The 23,125-nt window shown below is 43.2% G+C and overlaps 1 protein-coding gene across 1 annotated transcript in view; it reads right to left on the bottom strand.

The window, feature by feature from the left end:
• The window catches only part of cdc42se1 (CDC42 small effector 1), a 28,950-nt gene that overhangs the window by 5,652 nt on the left and 173 nt on the right, over positions 1-23,125 (bottom strand). The window contains exons 2-4 of the mRNA XM_061741974.1: positions 8,828-9,219; positions 3,381-3,485; positions 1,522-1,593 (exon numbers count right to left, since the gene is read on the bottom strand). Coding sequence (XP_061597958.1) covers positions 1,525-1,593; positions 3,381-3,485; positions 8,828-8,977 — 324 coding nt within the window. The 5' untranslated portion in view covers positions 8,978-9,219 and the 3' untranslated portion in view covers positions 1,522-1,524. The remainder of the gene's footprint in view (positions 1-1,521; positions 1,594-3,380; positions 3,486-8,827; positions 9,220-23,125) is intronic.

The following is a 23,125-nucleotide window of genomic DNA, read 5'->3' as shown; positions in this document are numbered from 1 at the left end:
TGTGACTAATCTCTTGGAGCCGGCTGGCTCTAGATACTGATGAGTGTCGGCTGAACAATACAATTAGCTTTATGCTTCTTCGCTAAATGAACAACAAATTCAATTCAACTTCAAAATACGTCCGCTATCGTGGGGAGCATATCCACTGTAGCCTTCCCCAGAAATGTAACTGGGTATCTGGTTGACACAGACTGCAACAAATGTTCGGTCCACTTGGTAGCATGCTATTTTCTTTGATATATTGCCCACAACTACTTCTCCTATGTAATGTTTTTGTTTAAGCAAGGGAAAAGATGGATGGCTGCAATGTCAATAAAAATTAAAGCTGCAAGCAGCGATGAACGGGCCCTCGCGCTCATGGTCACCGCCGGGTTCCCCCCACATTCCTAGGTCAATAATACTATAAAAAGTGGCTTTGCTGTTCACATGAAACTCAACTTATCATCATAAGCATATCAGAAATGACACCATCCCCGACTCTCTATGTCAAACCATTCAAAAGTTATGGCAAAAAATAGGAACTATCACATATCGACCAATCAGAAGAAGGGGCGGGGCTAATTTGCACCAATTATGGTCAAGGACTCAGAACCATGTCCGATGACACCACCCATGACTCTTTATGTGAAACCATTCAAAAGTTATTTTGAATGAACTTATCAAATATGGACCAACCAGATGAAGGGGGCGCGCTTTTTAGCATCTATCGTCTCCGCGGTAATGCTTTTGACTGAGAAAAGTAATGCGCATCGTCGCAGGATGGAGACACACATTTTGATGTATAACACACCTGGGTGCATGTTACGGTTCGGGCCGTATTAACGGACGAAAAAATTGCCTAAATTGCGCCAAAATTACACGATTAATTAAAAATGGCCGACTTCCTGTTGGGTTTGGGCCATGGCGCCAAGAGACATTTCTTTAAGTTGCGACATGATACAGGTGTGTACCGATTTTCGTGCATGTACGTCAAACCGTATTGTGGGGCTTGAGGCACAAAGTTTTCTAGGGGGCGCTGTTGAGCCATTTTGCCACGCCCATTAATGCAAACCCTTAAATATCAAATTTTTCACCAGGCCTGGCTTGCGTGCAAAAAATTGGTGACTTTTGGGGCACGTTTAGGGGGAAAAAAGGCTCTCCTTTGGTCGGAAAAATAAAAACGAGAAAAAAAAGAAAAAAAATTCCTACAAATAAAATAGGGCCTTCGCACTGTCAGTGCTCGGGCCCTAATTACTGCGTCTCAATACTCATCAGCTCCAATTCAATAAAGATAGCTCTGTTTTCTGCTTTCTTAAGTGTGAGCTATTTAGCAGAAGCTGGGCAGTGCTAGCGCTATAGCGCTGATGAAGAGAACCTGCACTGCCACCTAGTGTTGGGGGGTTTCATTACACAGCACAGAGAACAAACGCCAACAAAGACACAGGTCGTAAACTGAGTTTACATGCGAGTGTTGCTGCTTTTTAAGAGTAGCAAGACACAGCTGACACAACAGGGGAATTAAGTGTTTGTTTTTGTATTTACCGGCTATAACATGCTGTTCCTGCCATTCATGTTTGGGCCTTTGGATCTCATCTGCTCCTGGACTGATCCAGACTGTAAAAAAGCAACAACAATTTATTAATATGTAACTTTGCCAACACAAAGGACACGCAAACATAAAAACCTTGATAATCAGAAAAAAACTATTGTGGATGAAGATGAAGCCTAACTGAAGTTAGATGATTTTTGGCTACCGGTACAGATGCACTTTGGCAACAGTGAGGAAGGACATCTTTGTTGTCTGGCCTCACCGCAGTAAAAATAGTACCTACTTACTGGAAACATCTGCAAAATGATGAGATAATCTCATGATGGCATGCTGCGACAGCTGACTAGGGGTTTTCATGTTAAATGTGACCTTTCTCATTCATTGAACAGTTGTTTTTCTTTTAAATATTCACTTTATATCTGTCTTCTTGTTCTTTTTGTTTGCCTTAAGTTTGAAATATATCTAATTTGATTAATTAAGTAATTATTTAATTATATGGTTCTTGCTTCGCTGTGGTGGATGTTGACTATCATGGTTGAGGCATTTCCATACACCAAATGTAAGACCCAAAAGCCAAAATAGAAGGAGGAAGGATGCAGTACCCCATGACCTTTCCTTACACACACACACACACACACACACACACACACACACACACACACACACACACACACACACACACACACACACACACACACACACACACACACACACACACACACACACACACACTGTCTGAAAAAAAGAACTAGCAAAGTAATTGTAAACCAGAGACAAAAAGAACTTTATTAAATCGGACTAATATACGGTCATATAACACGAGACAAAAGAAATAGATAGATGCCCAAACGTTGCCAGTTCCCAGTGTGTTCACCAATCACAGACTGTTATTATTTATATTATTATTATGTCTTGTGGTCTTTCTTTTCAACATGTGACAGTTAATATATAAAATAATAACTTGTTTGCTATCGTCTTTGAAGGTTTATCATTTGGATATTGAGTGTATATTATGGTCGAACTACAACAACAACAAAAAAGATAACGTGTGTGGTAGATTTAGAAACGCCATAAACTCAGGACTCCAACATAACTGTCCGTACTCATAATTACATTTTATCTATTGTGACCGTTGTGAAATATCAGCATTCTAAAAGTTTAGTAGCGACAATAAATATTCGGAATGGTTCAACTTCATTATTTTAATGTCCGTACAAATGATACACAGTTCTGGTCGGGCAGGGGGGGGATCTGTCCCAGCGAGGCGGGGAAGGCCCTGGAATAGGTTGCCCATCCATCACAGATAGTTGCCTAGAGACAGACATGATAAACAACTACAAATGCTTAAACTAAATAGCCAGTGGACCGAGCATGTGCTTTGCCTGTGAGAAAACCCACACAGGCCCGGGGAGGACGTGGAAACCCCACACAGAAAGTCCCTGGAATTCAAAGGAGCGATCGTTTTACTGTAAACTGACACTGAAGGTAAAATCAGGTGAGAATCCCTGTCCATGCAGCTGGAACAATCTTGATTTGATAGGGCAGATTAAATTAGCAATAAGCTAAACTTATCCAGGAATGGCTGCATACAAGTCTGAGTCCTAAAACAGAAGCTTGTCGTTTTAGTTAGTTACTAACCGAAGCACCTTTTAAAGGTCATACTTTTAGTTTCATTTTGGCCATGAAGGGAAACTTCTTTATTTTTTATATCACTCTAAATAGATAAGGTTTAATGAACACCTAAATACCCATGTTAATGATGTTATTACAGCTCGTGTTGTGCATGTTTGTTAATGTAACAACTGTCCGAACCCAGAGCTCAGTGCCGGCAGCGTGCTGTCTGTCGTCTCACCGGCTGCATGCCCTCGGACATTTCTCCGGATCCGATGTGTGTGAGGTGGATGAAGTTTGTTGGTTCCCCGATCATGGTGCGATCGATCTTCCTCCTTTTCTTCTTCTGCAGATGCAGACACAAACACACGTGTTAATTACATTGTTAAAGGGGCGTTCCTCGTTTCTCTTGTTTGTGTCCATCGCCTCCTCGGTGCTCTCTCCTACGTAATCACAAACCAGTCTCAAGGTGACATTTTGAAAGACGTCTCACTTCTCGTGACGGATGTAGAGTAAAGACAAGGCTGGTAAACACAGCTACAAGTGAGGACACGCAGGTGTGTTCCCTAAGGAAACCAAGAACACTGTGAATGCTCCTTTGACAGATATAATTCATAAAAAATAACAGGAACTCATGACAAATAAAAAAAGTGCAGCTGCATTTCAGTGATCTGTGATAGTTTACGTCTATGATTTGTCTCTTGTGAGTGTCTGATCTGTCTCCACATGTCGACATACTCATAGCCTCACATCACCTTTGCTTATCAAGTTGGAACCAAAACGCAACCCGACATAACGTCAGAGAAATCAAACAATATGAATCACGCACGCTTTAATTAATTTTTTCAGTACATTGGTTGTACAGGCCATTGTCAGTGTCAGCGTGCCCAAATCTCTCACCCTGACCTTTGGCAAACAGCCAGAAAACCCCTCATTAAAATCCCATCCTGCCTCCAGAGTTGAGCATGTCGTGCTGTGGTGGAAACACACGCTGCCGCGGCCACGGCCACTAAGACCTGATCTAAGAGGCCTCAGCTCCTCGGGATTGTTGCTTTTATGTGGCAGAAGCAAAGTGACACATCGCTCATGACAGAGAGGTCAAGTCTGTGAGGCGACAAGAAACTTTGGGCTTTGCAGATATTTGTAGGAACCCAGACTGGCTTCACGTTTACATATCTATTTATTTATTATATTTATTTTAAGTAAAATAAATGTTGTTAAAAGTAATTCCTCATGCATTTGCCTTTGAATTAGCTATCATTTCTATGTATATGTTTCCTTTTCCTTGCCACTGTTTGGCTTAAGGCTTTTCTCCCACTAGGGGAGTTTTTACCTGCCATTGTTTATGTAATAATTGCTCGGGGGTTTATGTTTATGTTCATGTTCTGGATCTCTGGAAAGCGTCTAGAGACAACATCTGTTGTATTAGACGCTATATAAATAAAATTGAATTGAATTGAATTGAATATATACTGTAATGTTCTGTTTTACATTTATATATATATTTTTGATTTTAAGATGACTAGATAAGAGTTAAGATGGTGAACTGGTTTAAAGTGGTTTTTAAACCTGCGCCTAACCCAGCTCAGCAGCCCAGCTTTGACCCCTGCCCCTCCTGGACCCCTCCTGGCCCCTCCTGGACCCCTCCTGGCCCCTCCTGGACCCCTCCTGGACCCCTCTATGGTTCTTCTCTGCCCTTGGACCTGGACCTGGACCTGGACCTGGACCAGGACCAGGACCAGGACCAGGACCAGGACCAGGACCAGGACCAGGACCAGGACCAGGACCAGGACCAGGACCAGGACCAGGGATACACCTTTGGCTTCCTGCTATCTTCACCCCCCTCTACCTAAATAAATCCCTTTAAGTCTCCATCCCACGGTCTAGTGCCGATTCCTTTTCATCATTCATTCCATCATCCTTTTCACATAACACATATCTGATTTCCTATTGTTTTATTTAAGCATTTAAGAAAAATGGATAATGAATAGGAGAAACATGTACATATTCCATGCACTAGTGCCAGTAACTGAAGAGTTCCTGCACTAGTTTATCAGTCTGGAAACACTAAACCATGAAATTATTTAACCTAGGCAACAATCTTAATTATTTATTAGTCTGGTTCCTTTTGGTTGGTTGGAAATCTTTGGCATTTTAAAAGTTTGAACGTACGAGCCTGACAGTGACGTTCAGGTCAAAGTGAAGATCAAGCACCTGGTGCCTGCTCACTTTCACTTTCTGGCGTTTCCTTCAGGCTGGTTTCCCTGGCTGATGAACGTTGCAATAACGTGGGAATATCTCTGTTTTGATGGTTGAAACTTGAATCAGACGTCACACTGCAGACTGCTCGCCTGACACACAAAGATGTCAGCATCCTGTGGTCGACCAACTGGGACTGAATCATCTCTCAGCCTACAGCTTCCTCCTCCTCCTCCGCAACAGCCGTAGCCATGGCAACATCCGTTCAGAAAAACCAACTTGGCAGCACCGACAGACCGGAAAAATGTAGGATCTTGATTTCTCCAGGATGTTTCAGCAGAATGTTGAAACAAAACAGCACTTTTTAAAGTCAGTCTTCCGATCAGAAGGAGACACATGTACTGTCCCGTCTTCCGGCCCACGGGCCCTCACTTACGTCATACTTATTGTCCTTTTCCTTCTTCTTGGGTCGTTTTTCTAGTAATTTTTCAAACATTGAACTGGACATCTCTTCACTGCTCACATAGCTAATCAAGTCAGATTTTAAACACAGGTGTGTAATCTGTGACATGACAAACGGGGGTATAATCTCATTTGAGAACAGTTTTGTTACGTAATTCCGCCTGCCTGAAGAAACGGAGGAAGAAAGTCTCCTTGCAACCTCCATGTTGGAGAGGAACACGGCCCTGCACTCCATCACCACAATCATCACCATGTAATGTCTGACTCATCTACATTTAAGCCAGGAGTGGACTAGAATTTCAAATTAAACGCTGAGGAGAGTCATCACAGACATTTATGTATATATAAACAGAAAAGCGGTCCCACCCTGACTTGGGTTTTGCTGTGTGGACATCCTCAGCTGTTCACAGACCAACAGAAGTTTGGTAACATCAACTACATGCCCTCTAAAGGCTCCGTCCTCACGGGGTCAGACTCCCTTTGGAGTCATATTTTATCCAGTCTGCTGTAGTATTTAAACGCCCTGCAAAGTAGCGTCAGTGATGATCAGCTGTGCAGGAAGCATCAAACCCAAGTCACGCTGCTTAGTACACTTCATGTTAGCTCCGTACTGAAGTACAGCAGCCACACTTGAAAATGCAGCCTCAAAAAATGCAACAAAAGAGACAACAAGTGATTGAAAAAGTGATTATGAAGAAAAATTACCACAAACATGCTAACCAAGGCAAAAAAGGAAAGAAAGAAATGAAGGTACAATAAGCTGAAAAGAGATGATAAATGAGACAGAGGTGCAACAGGGATAGAAACAGACACAAATTACTGTTAAAATATAAATGATAGACCACAAAAAGGAGAAAAAAACACAGTGACACAAAAAGATAAGCTAGCACTGTAAAAGAGACACAATGTGCAGGAAAGAGATGGAAAAAAACAAAGGAAGACATGAAAATGGTCACAAAGAGACAAAATACATGTAATAAAAATAATAACACAAAATGACCTCAGAGGTGCCTGAAACAATGACAGTGACACGCACACGCACGCACGCGCACAGTACTTTGGTTGCCTTTATTCACTTTATGAATAGTTTGATTGATCGAAATAGATGAAAAAATATATAAACATGTCCAGAAAAAGTAAAAGTAAAACTTTTAAATTGTTATATTATTTCCTTTTGAAGAAATTCAAAATGACCCCAAACAGTCTGGTGTGTGAAAGAGGAGCACATGTGGAAAAATCCTTCTGTTCATTCACAGGAAACCTTTTTACATGTTATTTTCTACAGCTGGATCAGTTGTCGGAGTGTGAAGTTTACAGTGAAGCTTTACTAAGAGAATCAGACTTAACTTCCCAAGTGAAGTCACTGCTGGCATTGCTGTGTGTCTGACTGTGGTTATTAAAGGTGTATTGTTGCAGTGGCACAATAGAACAAACAGACCACTCTAAAAATACAGGCAGAGGAAGGAGAGAGGGTCTCTGGAGAGAGACGCAGCGCAGCAACTTCCTCCCAGCAGCATGAACACACACCGTGTGCTGTAGTAAAGCCCACATGGAGGTGTGTTTGCTCCCCTGCCTGCAGGATTCTGACTCTCTCTGCTAAACAAATACTCATTTAATCTCTTAACTAGCTTATGTCTTCACATGTCTTGTAATGCCTCAGCAAAAGTCCAAAACCAAAGGTACGTTTAAGAAGAAAACTTCTGCCTTGAATAATGAATCATAACTACTTTTCATTAAAGCGTGGCCTCTGGGTGTATCCTGTCCTGCTGCCATGACTGTACGCTGTCTGTACTGTGTGGTTTTTGTGCTGTTTCGTGTGAAATGAAGTGTGAAAGTGGGAACCAAATGGCTGCAGGTCAGAGGTCAAGGTAAAACAGGAAGTTCTGCCACCTGTTTACTCTGTACGGGTGTGTTTAAGTGTGCATGTGTGTGGCTGCTCTTGTTTGCCAGACTTTATGGAGACCAGTATGACTTTCAGGACTTGTTTGGACACATCTGGAAAGTGAGGACATGGTGTCCCATCCCAACCTTGGGAAGGATTTTAGCAGGTTGCCGGGGACTCGGTTTAGGGTTCAACTTAAGACTTAAGACTTTATTCAGAAGTACAACAAGCTTCTAACATGATCATAATTTCAACTGTGCACGCTGTATAAAGGCTTGTAATCTTAAAGTCTATTTACAACAATTTCAGACAATGTTTGGGTTGGTTCACGACCATTTGGAGTTTGAATCTTTCAGGAATGTATCTGTTACAGTAATTTGAGGTTGACTAGATTATACTTTGTGTCATCTAAACTTTTTAGCAGCACACTTATGGAGTAGTAAGCGTTTACTGTTTAAAAATGGATGGCTGTCTGTGTTTTGTGCTTACAAATGCATTTCCTGTGATACAGAAACGTTGGAGCGAGGCAGCGCTCTTCCTGACACAGCTGTGGTGGTGTAATCATGCACCACCCTGCAAGTGAACATTTTGACGACGCTCCTATTTGGATGCTTAACGGCAGGATCAAAAACACTTTTCCTTTCATTTTTAAGGACATTAAAACCTCTAGGACAGCAAGAAATCAGACTGAATCGATTTTGTTGTTGGTTGGCCAGATATCTGTGCGTAAATGAGTACCATACGACTTAAGTTGATCAGTTTCCTCAGTTAGCTTTAGATGATGATTTATTGAGTTGTGATCAGTTAGCAGCTCAACCTTTTCTGCGTTGATATAGTATGAACTGATATTTGATATTTTTATTGATTTCAAACACTTATTTATTACATCATATCTGAGCTATTTAAACTTTTTACAGTCTCAGGTTATCAGTTTTCACTTTTGACTGTATATTTTGTTAATATTCTCTACAGCTTGTCTTCCAATATTCTTAAAGCACTCACGGATTAGTTCATCCTGACATTTTGGTTTGAATCAAAATGGTTTGGTTTTGTATTTTCCCAAATCAAGATCAGAAATACAATATATTGGTCAAATTAACGAATTACCTCAACAAATAAAGGCATAAACTGTGTGTGTCTCTCACCGGTGGTGGTTTGGCAACGACGCAGCAGCCCATCTTGTGCCAAAAGTCGCTCATGCCGATAGTCCGCCTGTCCAGCGGCCGGCTGTCAATCTCTGCTACCGCCCTGCAGGCAGGAGGAGGAATTGCAGCCTGAGGATAATCCTGGGGCATCCAGACAAAAAAACTGGACCGATGTAGACAGTCAGAGGACGGAAACCCCAAATATAGCCCACCTCAGAGTGATGACAATGTAATTAGGAGGATTCCAGGGAGTTCAAACTAAAAAAAAAAAAAAAAAAACAACCACACAAGCAAAATAATTGTATCCTCAGAAGCTGAAGAAGAAAAAAAGCATTAAATCCTCTGAAATGATAGAATCCAAATGAGTTCACAGCAGCAGCTTCAAGATTTATCTGTGGGGACAGAAAAAAAAAGGTATTTTACAATTCTGATTTGAGCATCGCAGTCACACAATTGATGCAACATTTTCCATGCATGTAAATATCAATTTGTATAACTTCTGATGAAAAAGGAAAACCTAAATATTTTCTAATTTTCTCTCAAGCTCCACCTCCTTTCAAAACAGATGAGTTATTCTCTTGGGAGGGTTGCATCTGGTTGTGCAAGTTTGTATTTAGCAATCACATAGAGCTCTTTCTTTTATTTTGATAAGACGGACAGTTTCAAATTTATTATATCTTACTGGATTTCTTACTGAATAGGATCATGAAATCCCTGAAGTCCCCAAATCAACACAAAAATGAATCAGACAGACAATTAATCCCTTTTCTTTTAATGTTTTAATATTGTCTTTATTAACAAGCTTTGCACAAAGCCTTGATGATCCAGGTGTTTTACTTTATCCAATCTTTCCTTTGTTCATAAAAAATGTTTTGACTCAAAGCTACGTCTCTTAGCAACTGTTGAAAGCACAGAAATTACAGAGATATTTACGCTCTCAACTTAAATCAGCTACCATCAAGGTCCAAATAAGGCTGTGCCAGGGAAACATTCCTGCGAACGACGATGCAATGGAACAAATGCTTACATACTTCTGACTCTCAAACAGTCATTACAATCCAAAAATCACCACAATCCCAAAACCGTCCTCTGCCACAGTCCTCTCAAAGATAGGAAGACGTGAACACGCGCCCTCGCCGAGCTGCATGGGAACCAAACCCTGCAAGACTTCAACACAGCAAGCACATTAAGCATGACTAAACACTGGGTGTGGTCCAAACACAGTTCGGGAAGTAACATACACACACACACACACACACACACACACACACACACACACACACACACACACACACACACACACACACACACACACACACACACACACACACACACACACACACACACACACACACACACACACACACACACACACACACACACACACACACAGCTGTAATGTTGAAGCTAAGTGTGTGTTTCTGGTGTTTTGCCCTTGTTATTTCCAGATGTAATAAAACCAACTTTAACTGATCCAGAGGAGTCAAACTAAACTCCTGCTGCTGATTCAATCTTTTTGTGTTCGAGACCTCAAGACAAATACACACATATGTAATTTGACATGTATCCCCTCAGGTGAAAGGTGTGCAGACTAACTGATTAGTGAAATAAAACCAAGTCAAAAGGTTGTTTACATAATGAAGTCTGGTTACACACAAGTAGCTCCTCTGTTTCTTTTTCTTTTAATCTTCTGTTTGCTTATCAAATGTATGTGGATATTTATTATTACATCCATCAAATCTAACTCCTTTCTGCAGCAAGTATTTTAACTAGTTTAAAAAAATCTTTATTATAAACTTTACAGTTTTTGCTCTTTTTGCAACAGTTTTGTCACTCCCTGTTCTTTCTGAAGAACTGTTCTGTGTAACTATGTGACCCCAAACTACCACAGTGTAAAAATCCACGAGATAGCAGCTATGTAATGTTTGATTAGTTTGAGAATTTGCTCCCTCCTTCATTGGCCTCTTTCTAAGAAGCCGTTAGCCAAGCTGCTCGTCAGAATTCCTCCCTGATCCTTCCAACTGAGAGCGCTGTGGCTGCTTCTACTAGAAGTAACACGCTAAATAAGCATTAAATACTATACCTCACCTCACCTCCTGCCTCTCACCTAAAATAAGCTGGGATAGGCTCCAGCAGACCCCCGTGACCCCGCAAGGGATAAAGCGGGTAAGATAATGAATGAATGAATACTATACCTCACAGAACTCCATCTTCAGAGAATAAAAGGAGCATATTGATAAAAGTCTTATTAATCACAAAACAGACAAAGAACAACCTTCCACCTGTGGGAGTTCACATGCATAAAACGCCTGTAATTTTGCATCACTGAATACGGCTCACGTGACGTGGACGAGGGTGATGCACCTGAATGCAACGCGTGACAAGGTGACTTCAAGACTGTGAGAAACTCTCAGCTTAAATGCTGTTGGAATGGGGAGAGCTGAATTCTGCAGGAGCTTTCTCTGACAGGATGGCACTAGATTTCCTGATTATGAGCATGGTTACGCTGCGTTCCTGGTCTCAATCTGCCCAGGTCCTGTAGGAGAAATGTCTGGAGTTCCTCCAATACATTTCAGCAGATGATAAGGAAAGAATGTGGAGGCCAGAAACATGTAGCTTCATGCTTCACATCCAGACAGATCAGCAGAGAGGAATTCAGCTCCGGGCTCTTAAGGTCCAGAACTATGCTTCCTGTTTGGAAATCAAACAATTCACAGTTTATTAAATTGTGAACTCAAAACTTTTAGTTGTGATATGCCTTGAAGGAAATGGGCATTTATATCGATTCCCAACCGTCAGTTTTTATAATAGATTTCCTTTAGTAGTTTGTTAAAATTGTATTAACTCTAAACAATTCCCAAAGAGAGAGAGGTTTTTATCAACCACAATAATTAATTCCTCTGTCAGGAACAAACTGTTTGTATTCAAACTCAGAACCTGTATTTCTCTCAACAAGCCATCACTTGAGAAAAAATGTGTAATCTTTTGTAAAATTCACAAATTTTCATCTTCGCACAGAAGGGATATCTCTGAGACTCAGGTCAGTGCCAGAACATGTGCTTTATGTATTTTAACGTTGCATATTGTTGTCATGCTTCCTTCCAATCACAAGCTGTGCTGAATAGTTTTACTGTCAGGCTGGGGTAATGAATGCTCTCTACAGATTATGTTTAAAGTCTGGTGTGACTCAAGTTCCACATGCTTAAACTCAATTAGCATCAACGGTGCAGCAGAGGGAAGTCAGGTGAAAGGTAAAAGCCCAAAAGATAGGGCTTTTTCCTGCCCTTTTCTGCTTTTTCAGTTTCCATAGTCTTCATTCTCACGGTTTATCATAACATTGCCGCTGCAAACAACTTCTGAGACCCAGGAAAAAGCACAAACACTCTCATGAGGTGTCCCCGTTCACACCGACACAGACAGTAAGCCAAGTCTCTGGAACACAATGGGCAGTATGCAAACTGTCTGCAGGACACGGCTGAGTGAATTTGCAACTAAATGAAGAGATAAATGTGTAGCAGCGCGGATGTGGTAATTCGATTTAAACCTCCTAAGCAGCAGAATGAGTGTTTGAGTTGTTTTTTGGTTCATGCCCCGTGATGCCATTGTGACAGGGTAAAACACCGTCCCTTCTCACACCTTTGTATCGTCTGTGGGGGCATAGTCAGGGAATTTTAGGAATTACTGGTGTTCACAATTACAATAGGCCAGTTTTTATTGGGGAGGGTCCACAGCTAAATGTATGAGGATGGATCTGCAGCTTGGTCTTTTCGTCTGTTGTGTCCATCGCAGTCCTGGACCCTAACCACTAACAATCCATGCCTCTTGGGTGTGTTAGGCTGCGTCCCAATTGAACCCCTCGCCCTCGTTTTCTTCACTAACCCTAACTTTTGCGCGTTCCCGTGAAGGTAGTGGTGTCCCAATTCCTCTTTTCACCTAGGGGGAGGGGGCATAACAAGGGCTAGGGGCTGAGAATAGCCCCTACGGATCGAGGGATTTCAGATGCTTACTTCGCGAGCGAGGGGGTATGAAAATTTCCCAGAATGCTTTTCGTCGTCATTTGCGGACTGAATCCAAAAAAAAAAACATGGCGGACATTTCTTTTTTTTTTTGGAATAAAATCAATATTTTGAGTTAGTTTCTGCATAAAAATGCGTTTTGATTACATTTCTAGTTACAAACCAATATTTTACTTTCATAATATTCACTCAGTGAATGTACATAATCCCTTTTTTGTCCGTTGTTCACTAAGATCGCGCCGGAGTAAAGGCTGTTAGGTTACGCCGTAGGCTACGTAAGCTACGCCGTAGGCTACGTAAACTACGCCGTAGGCTCTGCGTCGATTTGACTCGCTGACCGAAGGCAAACAGGCAGACTCGTCTCAGAGAAATAGAGAGAAATAATCCTGTGACTCGTCAGATTTGTTTTGGATGTTTCTGATATAATAGTTTTCAGAAACCACAAATAATCCAGCTGTTATCTGGGTAATTTACACACTTTCAGATAAAGTTGCCGAAGATCACACCAGAATAAAGGGATTTGTGGTTCCGCGTTACACCAACGCAGAGCCTACGGCGGAGGTTACGTAACCTACGCCGTAAGGTCTGCGTCGATGTACGCGGCGACGCGCGCTTTACGCCGTACCCTACGCCGTAGGCTCTGCGTCGATTTAACGCGGACCCAAGCTCCGGAGCCGGCAGACAGAAATCTCGAAATTTCTGAGCAAATTTCTTAACAGGCGTAGCTACAACTGTTAGATTTCATCTATTAAACCAACATCTTCCTAAATGATGTATTTCAGCCACCGTAATTCTCAACGGCTTGACCCGGCGGACACGTCTGATCTCAGGCTGTGAGGAGCTGCTGCTCCCCGGGGGCGGCGGCTATTCTCATCTCCGAAAACATCGGGTCAAATTTCTTACAGGCGTTATTTGGATAAACTGAGCCCCGGTTGCGGATCTTAAGGTTACCTTTATGCCTGAAAAAATATTAAAACTTAATAAAGTGCCATATTAACAGCGCTACAGCTGAAATTAAAACAGCTTTTGGCTCTCAGCTTCCTGATCAGGGTAGGGATGGAAACGAGGGGGAGTAGGAGAAATGGGACAGGCACCTGGGCCAAGTGCCCTAGATCTCAAGTGCCCTAAAATCTCCCCCTTCTTTTTTAGGGGTTAGGGAAGAAAAGAAGGGCGAGTGGAGAAAAGAAGGGCGAGTGAAGTTGAATTGGGATTGGGCCTTAAAGCACAGTTTTCTTCACTAATAAAAAAAAGAAGAGATCAAGAAAATGAAAAACAATAAGATCAAGAAGGATGGAGGAGAGACTGTTGCTCAATTTTTATTTGCTATTCTCGTCTGCATCAACACTGAAAAACGAATGAGAAGAGAACTTTCCAGCCCCAACAGCTTTTTTTAGGGACCACTTTCAAGTAACTAACACAAGTCAGGGGTTAGTCTCGGCCCAATACCTGGTACTGGAACCAGGACTCTCCGAAAACAACCCTGGGCCCTCGCTAAATGAAACCTGTTTAATGTGCGGAAGAAGTTTGGCATCTGGAAGACGATTCATTGATTTTATTTCATTTTCAATGCGACTTTCTTTCATTTTTTATTTCATCCAGTATTTTATCCCATATTTTTCAGGCTGATTATGTTTGCAGATGTTTCATGTTTTCTGGATCATCAGATTCCAATTCAAACAAACAAACAGTCATCAGCCTATCCTTCTCAGTGCCGGCCTCCTGATCTGAGACCAGCTGACCGTTCATCAGCCTTAGGGCAGAATCAGCTGCAACCACACTAAACAACAGCAGTTTGTCTGGGAGGAACTACGGCTTACGTGTCAAATGATCACACTTCCAGCAGCTGAGAGGAGTAGGCAGAAACCTCCACTTGCCCTGCAGAGCCGTCTGACAGTTTTACAGCTGACCCATCAGCTTGATGACTCACTTTGCTGAACCGCAATGAATACCTGACTTGTGAAGACAGAGGAGTTAATTCTTCTTTTTCTGTCTTTTATCCGTACCAAAGAATCACGTATACTTTCAATACTTTATGATTTATGCACGCAACTGTTATCTTTTTACAACTTAATGTAACAAGGAGTTAGCATAGAAAGGCCCCAAGCCAACATTAAAACTAGGAAACGCTTTGCTGTGATGCCACCACACCACCGTGCAAAGGTCAAAAAGATTTTTATGATTCTTTTAATCTATTTCATCTCGTCTAGACCCGGTATGCTTTTCATTTTGCCTTTCCCTTTCCATTCCACACGTTCCTTATAAACATACTGGTTTGCTGCTTGCACATATTTTTGAAAAGAAAAAAAAAAGAAATGAGGATTAAAGAAAAAGCAATATGTAGATGGTCCAAGTGAAGTTGGCATGTTGTTTGAAAAACACTGTTCGGGGCTTTTATTGAGCCAAATTCTTAAATAACTGACAGACTGAAGTGTTATTCTCTGGTTTCTGCTTCACTTCCTCTTTTTTCTAAACTCAGACACACACTTCCTGCCGCTGCTTATCTAATAGCGTCAGCGGCTTTGGATAAGAAAAAAAACACGAGGGCCTCGTCTTTGAAGGAGCAGGGCAAGATCTCTGGAGAGAGAGGAAAAACCATCAAGTCTAACACAACTCACATGTTTGGGTGTCACTAAATGCTTTTACATCCATATCAGTGGTGCAGCTTTGTCAGTCTCCATCGTATTCACAGAACCATTTTAAAAATAACTTTTGCTTTGTGATACTTATTCTTGGAAGCAGGTATTAGAAAAAGGTTGACTCTTTGCCATAAAAGTTATGCAAACAGTCAACAACCAGGCGGGCTGCTGCGTTCAGACCATGACCGCTGATATCAGAGCCCAGACCAGCCTAGAAAACATCCTCCGCATTATTACATCACCAAAAGCAAGCTGGTTGGTTTACATAAAGCAGGGTGTTTGCTTGCATTTGTGTTCTCTGCTGACAGCAGTGCAACCTGATGTCCCCCCCCCCCCCCCCGTCCTGATGCAGCCCATCCAGCTCAAAGTTGGATGTGTTGCAAGCTGTCCTGTCACGACGGTTACCTGGGTCTGCAAGGTTTTCCTGGGAGCTCCAACCAGTCTGATCGCAGACTTTTGTCATTAATCAGGTGTTTCTTCACCACCCTGACTAAGCTCTGAAACCTGTCGCAGTGAAAATCCAGGAGATCGGCGGCTTCAGAAACAATAAAAGCAGGCTGCGTGGGTGGGCCTAATAAAGCGCTCAGTAATTACCTCTGTTACCACAGCGACCAAACATTGTTGTATGCACATACCCTCCAAAATGAATGAGTTGCACAAGATTTTTTTAATGCTTTTAATGAACTTTGGGTTTTTTACTGCACAGCTGACCAATATCAAATTAAAATAATATCTTCAGACCTCAGATCACACATTCTGACTGCTCATGGCCTTTCTCTCCACTCGTTACATTTACTAATTAAAGCTAACTAAGCAACACATTAAGAATTTCCCAGCATGCGAAGTTTGGCAAGGGGGTTTTGAACATAAAGATAATTAAGCATGACGGAAAGTGTTTAATAACAACTTCTTAAGCACAAAATTACTTTGAGAACTACACGGGGTCCAGATTGGAAATGCAGCACGCCAAATATGTGAATGAATGGCATGTTGCACCATGACCAGAGATCTGCAGAGTTCTGGTTACATATCTACTTGGAATAAATAGGAACGTTCATTTGAATCCACACAGACCTAACATAAAAATCAAGATGAGGTTTTGAGAGGGTCATTATTTAATTCAATTCAATTCAATTTTATTTATATAGCGTCTAATACAACAGTTGTCTCTAGGCTCTTTCCAGAGACCAGAACATAAACATAAACCCCCGAGCAGTTATTACATAAACAATGGCAGGTAAAAACTCCCATAGTGGGAGAAAAACCTTAAGCCAAACAGTGGCAAGAAAAACTCCCCTTTAGGAGGGAAGAAACCTGGACCAGGACCAGGATCATAAGGGGGGACCTGGACCTGAACCTGGACCTGGACCTGGAACATAAGGGGGGACCTGGACCTGGACCAGGACCTGGATCAGGACCAGGATCATAAGGGGGGACCTGGACCTGGACCAGGACCTGGACCAGGACCAGGATCATAAGGGGGGACCTGGACCAGGACCAGGACCAGGACCAGGACCTGGACCTGGACCTGGACCTGGACCTGGACCTGGACCTGGACCTGGACCTGGACCTGGACCTGGACCTGGACCTGGACCAGGACCCGGACCAGGACCTGGACCAGGACCAGGATCATAAGGGGGGACCTGGACCTGGACCAGGACCTGGACCAGGACCTGGACCAGGACCAGGATCATAAGGGGGGACCTGGACCTGGACCAGGACCTGGACCAGGACCAGGATCATAAGGGGGGACCTGGACCTGGACCAGGACCTGGATCAGGACCAGGATCATAAGGGGGGACCTGAACCTGGACCTGGACCTGGACCTGGAACATAAGGGGGGACCTGGACCTGGACCAGGACCTGGACCAGGACCTGGACCAGGACCTGGATCAGGACCAGGATCATAAGGGGGGACCTGGACCTGGACCTGGACCAGGATCATAAGGGGGGACCTGGACCAGGACCAGGACCAGGACCAGGACCAGGACCAGGACCTGGACCTGGACCTGGACCTGGACCTGGACCTGGACCAGGACCCGGACCAGGACCTGGACCAGGACCAGGATCATAAGGCAGGACGGTCCCCCCTTTTACCATGTATCGGCATGTATTTACTTACATGCATTGATACAATTTGGGAAAACAGTTGCACAACTCTCTTGTTGTTAACTGATAGACTAACTTAGTCTTCCCATTTCTTTGTTCAATCCGCTTTAATAGTATTTCTCTTAGAAAGAGAGAAAAGAAAATAATCACACATCTATAGCTCTCATCTACTCTACTATTCAAGTTTACTTCTGGTCCTTTAATTAATATATGTACATCCACAGATGAGTTGATCTAAGGCGGTAGATTGACTGTTCCCTTTAATTAGACTCTTTTTGTTCCAAAATACACGCAGGAGAAGAGATGAATTTATCGACCAAAGTCAACCAGACTCCACCACCATGGCTGGCCTTAGCGCCCACTTTCAGCTGATTAGCATCAGCTTTTTCTGGTTGAACTATTTCACCAAAACAGCTCATGAAGCTTTCGTTTAGTTGGTGATAGCAAAATGGAAAAAACCATCAACGGTGAATTGGACATTTCTGTGCATTTAATATGTCCCGTATGCTTTAGCTTCCATAACATCACTACCTGGGCATTGTAGTCCGACTGAGACTGTGGGTTTAGTTCCAGTTCAGTTGGACTAAAATGTTTACATGCATTTTAATACTATTATTTTAGTTGGACTGATGGATTTTTAACATCCTTTAAAAGTTATAATTGAAGCTGACGAGACAATCCTTCTTAGGCTGCGTCCCAATTGAACCCCTCGCCCTCGTTTTCTTTACTAAGCCTAACCTTTGCGCGTTCCCGTGAAGGTAGTGGTGTCCCAATTCCTCTTTTCACCAAGGGGGAGGGGGCATAACGAGGGCTAGGGGCTGAGAATAGCCCCTACGGATCGAGGGATTTCAGATGCTCACTTGGCGAGCAAGGGGATATGAAAATTTCCCAGAATGCTTTTGCTGTAGGCTCTGCGTCGATTTGACTCGCCGACCGAAGGCAAACAGGCAGACTCGTCTCAGAGAAATAGAGAGAAATAATCCTGTGACTCGTCAGATTTGTTTTGGATGTTTCTGATATAATAGTCTTCAGAAACCACAAAGGAATCCAGCTGTTATCTGGGTCATTTACACACTTTCAGATAAAGTTGCCGAAGATCACGCCAGAATAAAGGGATTTATGGTTCCGCGTTACACCAACGCAGAGCCTACGGCGTAGGTTACATAACCTACGCCGTAAGGTCTGCGTCGATGTAACGCGGACCCAAGCTCCGGAGCCGGCAGACAGAAATCTCTAAATTTCGGAGCAAATTTCTTAACAGGCGTAGCTACAACTGTTAGATTTCATCTATTAAACCAACATCTTCCTAAATTATTTATTTCAGCCAGCGTAATTCTCAACAGAGCTGCGTCCCGGGAGAGAAACTCTCTCCCGGGACGACGGAGCAGCTTGACCCGGCGGATACGTCTATTCTCGGGCTGTGAGCTGCTGCTGCTCCTCGGAGCCGGCGGCTATTCTCATCTCCGAAAACATCGGGTCAAATTTCTTAACAGGCGTTATTTGGATAAACTGAGCCCCGGTTGCGGATCTTAAGGTTACCTTTATGCCTGAAAAAATATTAAAACTTACAGAGACTCTGTTCCTTAGTTAGGTTTTGTGTGTTTAAAAAAAAAGAAAAAAAAAAGGGGACAATGTATAATGCGTATCTTTGATTACATGTTTCCATGTTATCATTGTATGTTGTTTTTTCTAAAAAGATCAATAAGAAAAAAAAAAAAAAAAAAAAAACTTAATAAAGTGCCATATTAAAGTTATTCTATGCAACTTCCTAGAGCTAGCAAGATTTGAAAGTGGCGCTTCCTCTAAGCCCCGCCCCCCCCCCGCCCCCACCCACGAGCGCTCCGTCCAAAGCCTCGCCCCCACAAACACGAACGCGCATACGATTATTAAACATTTTGGACAGCACATTTACAGCAAAACTACCCCATGTCTCATTCACCTGTAAGCGAGGCCGGTTTTAGGGGGGCAGGGGGGGGCTGTGCCCACCCAAACGTGCATCATGCCCAAAAGCACGGCACGGCAGCGCTGCGGTGCGCTGCAGGCTCTAAAGCAGGCTCTAAAGCCACAGCTACGGCGCAGCCTACGGCGTCTACGCCGTAGCTTACGGCGTCTACGCCGTAGGGTACGGCGTAGCTGCGGCAACAGAGACGGCACGGCACCGCAGCGCGCTGCCGTTCACCGGCACTCTCCGCCCTCGCCGTGAGACGCCTACATCCCCACGGACCCCATACAGCTTCCGAGCTGGAGCTGCTGCGGCTTTTCACGGCTGCGGCTGTTCACGTGTCCCCCCGGGCTGCTGCTGCTGCAGAGGCTGCTGGGCAGAGAGCAGCAGCAGCAGCAGCAGCAGCAGACTAACGGCTCCCGCTCCCCGGTCACACACAGCGGGACCTCATGGTGGTGAGGGCGATGCTAGCTATGGTCGTGAGGGTGATGCTAGCTATGGTCATGAGGGCGATGCTTGCTATGGTCGTGAGGGCGAAGCTAGCTATGGTCGTGAGGGCAGGTGCTGCCCGTCTGCTCCCACTTTACAAAGCTACAGATGAGCTTGAAAACCATGCTGGCTTTTTTACCAGCGTACTCAGCAGATGGTGCTGAAATATTCTCACCATCTGTGAGAAAGGGAAAAAAAGGGCTTAGACATGGCACAAAACCCCTTACCCTACCTTTAAATTACATACAGTTGTCTCAAATGATTCCATGTTATCATTGTACGTTGTTTTTTCTAAAAAGATCAATAAAAAAATATGAAACCAACAGTTATTTAGTCGTGGTTTCATGACACATCCCTGTCTGATGTAAATGAACAAGCACTTTCTCAGACCTGCTCTGAGCTTCCTAGACTTTCCCTCTTGGGCAATCCAATGGGTGCCGTCAAAGAAACCGTGTTCATGTTGGCACACAGAGTCTCCCAGCTGCACTTAATCACGCTCCCTGAGAGGAAGATAAAACTACCTTGTAGTAGTATTGTTTTGTAACTTTGACCAGCACTGAGTTACATAAAAATGGATGTTCTTACATGTTTCTGATTGATTCAGAAAAGCTGCAGTAGATTGCAATTTGCATGTTCTGTCCCACTTCAAAGAAGCGACTAAAGGCCTGACACAGCCATGACCGGGTCCGTGGTGAGTGTGTGTGAAGGCCAGGCTTTGCTGGGCCATGAATGCACAGCCGTTTGAGTGGTAAAGAGATTATTAGCTACAGTTGTTAAGCAGAGAAAGAGAGAGAGAGGGAGAGAGAGAGAGAGAGAGAGAGAGAGAGAGAGAGAGAGAGAGAGAGAGAGAGAGAGAGAGAGAGAGAGAGAGAGAGAGAGATGTTCACAATGGGGTCTTTTCATTCAGACACTTTAAGGAGAAAACTTTCCGACTGGTTAACGGTCGGCCATCCTGTTTTAATACAACGAGCAGCTTTCACTCCTCTGCTCAGATAAATCTCCCCTACACACCTTAAAGCGACATGAGTCTACTGGTCCAACAGAGAATGCTCTAAATATAAATTCATGAGACTACAAGCTCCATCTTCTTCTGTCTTTTGTTTTGAACTAATTTTATCTAGACCTAAGTGAAACATTTCACCTCTGAACTTGTGTTTTGGGAAACATCAAACAGCATGCCGTCATCAGATACTTGCTTTTATCGCGCCACCATCTGTATTCAGATAACAGCATTTATGATGGCAGTGATCCCATGTAGAGCCATGTTTAAACTGTTTCCCCCAAACATGGTCAGAACCGAGACCAGAACCAGTTTGATCTTCATACAAACATGCTGACCGAGGTCAGAGTCCAGCACCACGAGCTGTTCCTGCCGTCTGCAGGAAGAACCAGCTGGACACCCGAACGCTGAAGCAGGCCAAAAGAAAGAAAAATAAAGTCCTGAAATCATCTGCAGCCATTTCACTGATCCGACTTGTTGAAAGGGTGAGATCAGAGAAGTGTTCACTCCTCACAAAGGTGAAGAGTGATGACACACATCCGTGTCTGGTCCTGAGCCGTTTGTACAGAAACCAAAACAGTCAAGTGATAGTTTCACCTCCAGATCTGCACAAGTGAGTCAGCGCCCGCCGTGGGAACCAAGAAACACTTAACGACACGCTTACAAAATTGAAAAAAAAATCTATCCGGAAACTTAAAACAAACAATGAGGACACCAACCAGACACACGTTACACACACAATACGTAAACACTGGAAAATAACCAGAACTAATCCAAAACTAAAATTAGAAAACTTGCCCCGGTTAATAAAGAAAAATGAAAGAAACCAAAATAAAAAAGAATATTTAGACATTAGCCAGAGATAATGTCCAGACAGAAGTCTGAAAAAGAGAAAAAAGAAATCCTCCAGGAAGTAGTACAAAACAATGTATGAGCTAACCCCAATACTAAGATTAAAACAAACAAATCCAGCAAATACACCTGCCATGAATGCGCCTGGATCAACCAGGACTCGGCATTAAATTGTTTTTTCTTTTGAAAAGACAAAAAGGAGAAAACTTTTCATTCTTTGACAGTCCAGTTTATGGAAATCCAGATAAAAGCATCCCAGTGCTGCAAACAACATGAAGTGGGTTATCTGTGAAGAGATCAGTGCCAGAACTGGGTCACTCCATCTCTCTGACGGCGTCCACGTGTCCCTGCAGCTGCAGGCTCGGAAACATCTGTAAACTCACAAGATCCACATTTCATCTACAGCAATGTAAATCCCAGTGGAAACTGGAGGGGTTCCAAAAATGAGCAACAAAAAAAAAGTTTCCTCTCTGCAGAACAGAGCCGTGCAGTTTTCCGCTCATCTCCCCACAACTCTGTCCTCCAAACTCAGACCCAGACCGGGATCTTCACACTCCAGATCCAGAAAGGGGGCTAACCAGACTCAGAGCAGGGTTTATTTCCGTCTGTCCGGAAACACTTGAGCGTCCATCCTGACTCTGACAGTCACAGGAGTTTGTGTCTGTGACCTCGACCTTCAGCCCTGATGTTCTGGTCATGGACGACTTTTATTGCTACTAGTTTCTAAACCTTTGTATAAAACCTGAAAAGCCGACCAAGCTTTGATACCAGGAGTTCAAACACGTTATCTTGATTTTCCTTACTGCAATAGAACTGGGGTCATGATCATGCAAATCAGCAGATGCCGTGACATGATAATGAACGCAATGTGGTCTAAATGTGGGTTTGTGCGGCTCGACGGCCAACGGAACTCTCAGAGGAGGAAAAACAGTCAAACAGTCTCCAAAACTGACATGCAGACTAAATACTAAATATGAAATTGAAAGATCACAGAAAAAAAACAACCTTAACAGCAGTCGAGGTGGTTCCCACAGTCCTGCTCTGTTCATCTGTAATTACACGTCTATTCATCACCGCTTATTTATGGCCAAAGGAGAGCACATCCTGGCATCTAAAAAACAGCGATTCAATAGGCAACATTGTAGGATAAAGTCTGAGTCTACAAAAATGTCGGACAGCAGTCCTGCGTTTGTACACATGAGATTAATTATTGACAGATCCAAACTGGTAGCTTCACCCGACATATTTCAACGC

This window comes from Cololabis saira, chromosome 15 (assembly GCF_033807715.1).
Source record: "Cololabis saira isolate AMF1-May2022 chromosome 15, fColSai1.1, whole genome shotgun sequence".
Classification (NCBI taxonomy): Eukaryota; Metazoa; Chordata; class Actinopteri; order Beloniformes; family Belonidae; genus Cololabis; species Cololabis saira.
This window is presented reverse-complemented; position numbering and strand designations above follow the sequence as displayed.